The sequence below is a fragment of the Oncorhynchus gorbuscha genome, unplaced genomic scaffold (genome assembly GCF_021184085.1).
Source record: "Oncorhynchus gorbuscha isolate QuinsamMale2020 ecotype Even-year unplaced genomic scaffold, OgorEven_v1.0 Un_scaffold_6217, whole genome shotgun sequence".
NCBI classification, from domain to species: Eukaryota; Metazoa; Chordata; class Actinopteri; order Salmoniformes; family Salmonidae; genus Oncorhynchus; species Oncorhynchus gorbuscha.
The window spans coordinates 850-5397 of record NW_025749873.1 but is presented as its reverse complement, the minus strand read 5'-3'; the positions used below and the strand labels follow the sequence as shown (position 1 = coordinate 5397).

At 43.3% G+C, this 4548-nt stretch overlaps 1 protein-coding gene across 2 annotated transcripts; it reads right to left on the bottom strand.

Moving 5' to 3' along the window:
• Positions 1–985: 985 nt before the first annotated feature.
• On the bottom strand, positions 986–3681 carry LOC124029397 (serine protease FAM111A-like). 2 transcript variants are annotated; one of them, XM_046341114.1, is made up of 3 exons: positions 3585–3681; positions 1464–3373; positions 986–1433 (listed from the first exon to the last, which is right to left on the bottom strand). In XM_046341114.1, the coding sequence occupies exons 1-3, from the start codon at positions 3612–3614 to the stop codon at positions 1358–1360; spliced, it is 2016 nt and encodes a 671-aa protein (XP_046197070.1). In that variant the 5' UTR covers positions 3615–3681; the 3' UTR covers positions 986–1357. The 2 variants fall into 2 exon arrangements, with proteins under 2 accessions (XP_046197070.1, XP_046197069.1); XM_046341113.1 differs by having other exon boundaries at positions 986–3373.
• Positions 3682–4548: the final 867 nt, after the last annotated feature.

Here is a 4548-nt window from a genome sequence, read left to right as displayed (position 1 = left end):
ATAGAGCTCAACAACCAGGTCTAGAGAGAGAGACAGGGCAGTCCTGCTAATAACAACCAGGTCTAGAGAGAGACAGGGCAGTCCTGCTAATAACAACCAGGTCTAGAGAGAGAGACAGGGCAGTCCTGCTAATAACAACCAGGTCTAGAGATAGAGACAGGGCAGTCCTGCTAATAACAACCAGGTCTAGAGAGAGAGACAGGGCAGTCCTGCTAATAACAACCAGGTCTAGAGAGAGAGACAGGGCAGTCCTGCTAATAACAACCAGGTCTAGAGAGAGAGACAGGGCAGTCCTGCTAATAACAACCAGGTCTAGAGAGAGAGACAGGGCAGTCCTGCTAATAACAACCAGGTCTAGAGAGAGAGACAGGGCAGTCCTGCTAATAACAACCAGGTCTAGAGAGAGAGACAGGGCAGTCCTGCTCTCTGTACAATACAATCAGTAAAGTATTTAAAAGTCTACTAATTTAACAAAGCAAGATATTCTCTATAAAATAATAAAGGATAGGATTCAATAAATGAATTCAAGACATAACAATGATTGAATTAAACATGAGTAAAAACAACAACAACAACAACAACAACAACAACAACGAATAATGATTCACCATAATCAATATACCAAAACTATGATTTGTTCAACCCAGTGTGTCAAACCTGTATCTTTTGATGAGTCTGTAAACTCTGTTATGAAGTTCTGGCCAAAGGAGATTACCAGGGGATGTTTCCATCCCCCTTTTCCAGTCACTATATTCCTGATACAGCATTGGCTCTTCTACCTTTATTGCTGCATTACAAAGTAAACATCTGCAGTCTATTCAATGTATTGTCATGTGTCTGATGAAAACCATTTTCATTTCTTTTATATGTATATTGGTGGAACATTTCATGACTCTAGGACAACTAAAATGCAAGATACAAGATATCTTCAGTAGTTTTGAAATGTAATGTTTGTTTAATGGGTAAAATATGGTCGTTTTTTTCCCTTCAATATCCTAAAAAGTGTGTTTCAGAGACCAGAGGTTTTCACCCGACAGCGATGATATGTGATACCGTGGCTTTCCTAAATAATATGGGCACATCACCATATCCCTCTATAGCTTACGTCTACAGTTGCAAATAAGCGAAGGGGAAGGCGGGTAGCCTAGAGGTTAGAGTGTTGCAACTGAAAGGTCACTGGTTCAAATACTAAAGGTGCTCCAGGGTGCTGTACTACTATGGCTGACCCTGTAAAACAATCCATTTCACTGCACATATCTGCTGTGTGTGTGACAATAAAAGCATTATTTTTATTTATTTAAATGTCCTAAAGCTGCTTCCCGACACACAGCCGCCCTAACTTCTGTTAAAACACAGCTCAGCACCTCAATCCGATCCTTGATGTACCTACACTTATTTCAATGATCAATTTCTGCATCTCATCTCTTTTACGACTTCGTGATATTGTCTTCCATATTCCGTCAAGGATATCAGAGTATCCAGGCGGCAATGTGGCCGTCACCTCGATGATGAGACGTGCAATGAGCTCAAACAGATGTGGGTTTTCCATGGCAACATTGGTGAATCTTGACAACATTTGAACATCGTTTGTCTCCACCAAGTAGACCAATACGTTTTCTAGAATGGTCCTGAGAGGGATTGCATATTCAATCACACTCTGAGTTTCAAGAGTTTCCTTACATTTGTACAAAAAGCCACCAGTATGCATGGCAATCACCTGGCAGCCATATACTGGGATGCCATTAATTACTTGACAATGACTGGGATTTATAACGGGAGACCCAGAGGCTCCATTAAAGCAGAAGGTGTTATAGGTCAGCACATTCAGATTCCCCTGCATTATCTGCTCATTAAACTCTTTGTCCAACTCATCACCCAAAATGCTTTCTTTGATTGACATGATGGAGCTCTCGTTCTCTCCTAAATGTTTGATCTCAGCTGCATTTCTTTGTTCCACCTCTATTATGGTCGTGGAGTCCATCTTTTTAACGCCTCCATCTGGATGGCCAACGATGTAGATCCCACCTGTCTGAGGGACTGGGCCATACTTCTGAAGGACACCTGGAGGAAACTTATAGCCTTTTAATGGGGTACTCAACTCCAGTATGGCATAGTCAACCTGACGCCTCCACCTATCAACTCCATATTGGAGGGCAACCACTTCTGGTTTAACATTTACCTTCCACTGACCTGATCCAAGTGGGTTGTCAAAATTAAACGTGACAGTTGTGGGAACCGACAGTCTCTTTCCCTGAAGTACACCTTCATCCTTGAACAAATGACCATTTGTCAGGATGAAGTTATCGAACAGCAGGAAACCTGTTCCTTCGATGAATTCGTGCTCGACCTTACAGACTGAGGTGGTCACTTCTGCCAGCTCTGTTAACCTGTACACTTCAGTAAAACTCTCCGGTTTCTTACCAAATTCCTCCCTCATCAACTCTATCACTTCAGACTCAGATTTCTCCTGTGGATACCTACTCTTCATGTGATCTTGTAAACGTTTAAACTGGTCGCATAAGATCTGATGAATTTCCCTAGAATCTGGCATGGGAATGTATTTTTGTTTCTTATTTGCCTGTATTTCCTGTCGCTCCTGTGTCATATTTCCCACAGAGGGCCCCTCCTCCGATTTTGCACTTGAGTTGGACTGAGAGGGCCCCTCCTCCGATTTTGCACTTGAGTTGGACTGAGAGGGTTGTGTGGTGTCACCCTCAGATTTGAATCTTGTGTCAGAAATCTTTGATTTTGTGGTGCCAAGCACTTCTCTGTTTGTTGGTTCCTTTAGAAAAATTTGAAATCTGCGATCTTTTAGCTTGTTTACTACAGTGGACATAGTAATATTTGTTTGTTTTTGGGGTTCCTCACAAAGTGTACATGTTTCTGCAAACACTATGTCTGAGAAACGCCCATCTGCTTCCAGAGCTGACTTGACTGTATCCCCACATTTTGCATAGATACACAGAGGGCTAAAATGCTTATGTTTTGGGTGTTTAAGTACCTCCTTGCTTGTGATATTTTTCCCACCTGTTACCCCAACACAGAAAGTGACAAATGAGGATTTTTGCTGTTGCTCTTTTCCCTGTGCAAGTTCCCTTTTCTCATCTATGGCCGGTGTTTTAGATTTAGGGAAAGTGAATATAACGAGGAGCTCATCTTTCTTAATTAAGCAACATGGAAAGTGCTCCGCTATGGCCCCTTTTTCATTCACAATGACAACTTCTCTCCCCTTCACCTTTTTCATTAATTTACAGAAGATCTCATTTCTTCTGAGAACTTCTATTATGTTGCCAGGTTCGGTACAGGTGATTTCCCCTTTATCTGTTCGGCCTGAGTCTCCGCTAGAAAAGGACAATCGGTGACAGTGTTCTTCCTGTAGAGAAATTTATAAAGAATGTTAATAATCTTTATAGATATTATGTTTGTCTGGTTAAATTATAATAAATTGTGCCCCCATAACATATTCAGAGGACTCTTAGGCATGTTAAAGCTTATCAAAACCAGTTAGTCATTATCAATATACTAAATATACTAAACAAATATTTCATGATGGAGTAGAAATGTGTTATCAACATTATCCTGACCTTGGTATTATGAGGTTCAGACATTTTCATTTTTGTTATTTGAAGCCATTTGATCTGGCGATGGACCGCTCTGACGATGGACCGCTCTGGCGATGGACCGCTCTGACGATGGACGCTCTGGATGGACCGCTCTGACGATGGACCGCTCTGACGATGGACCGCTCTGACGATGGACCGCTCTGACGATGGACCGCTCTGACGATGGACCGCTCTGACGATGGACCGACAATGGACCGCTCTGGCAATGGACCGCTCTGACGATGGACCGGGCAATGGACGCTCTGACGATGGACCGCTCTGATGGACCGCTCTGGCGATGGACGATGGACCGCTCTGGCGATGGACCGCTGGACCGCTCTGACGATGGACCGCTCTGGCGATGGACCGCTCTGGCGATGGACCGCTCTGGCGATGGACCGCTCTGGCGATGGACCGCTCTGACAATGGACCGCTCTGACAATGGACCGCTCTGACGATGGACCGCTCTGACAATGGACCGCTCTGACAATGGACCGCTCTGGAACTGAAATAAAACAGGAGTTTGACGTTCTAAGTCAAGACAGAAAAGGATTATGCTGTAGATACACAAGACCAACAACAGTCCTATTACATCCTGCCATATGTATAATATGAGTTATCCTCAACAACAGCTCTTGATCTTTGATCAAATAAAGTTAATACAGTATGACAGAGTAGATGAAATGGTCAAACTATCTGACGTAAGACAATGGCTCACTGTTTGTTGCTAACAGCTACAAGCCTTCATTGGTAACACTTTAGGATAGTCTATCTGTGGATGTTTGACAAAACACCATTCGTGTTCTGCTGTTGTGTTCACCTGCACATCGTCATGTCCCACCGGGGCGGCAGGGTAGCCTTGTGGTTAGAGCGTTGGACTAGTAACCGAAAGGTTGCAAGTTCATATCTCCGAGCTGACATGGTACAAATCTGTCGTTCTGCCCCT

Coding starts and splice junctions, on each gene's coding strand:
- LOC124029397 (XM_046341113.1), bottom strand. CDS start 3,614: ATGAAAATGTCTGAACCTCATAATACCAAG. Junction 3,374..3,584: donor CTGAACCTCATAATACCAAG/GTCAGGATAATG, acceptor ATTTCTCTACAG/GAAGAACACTGTCACCGATT.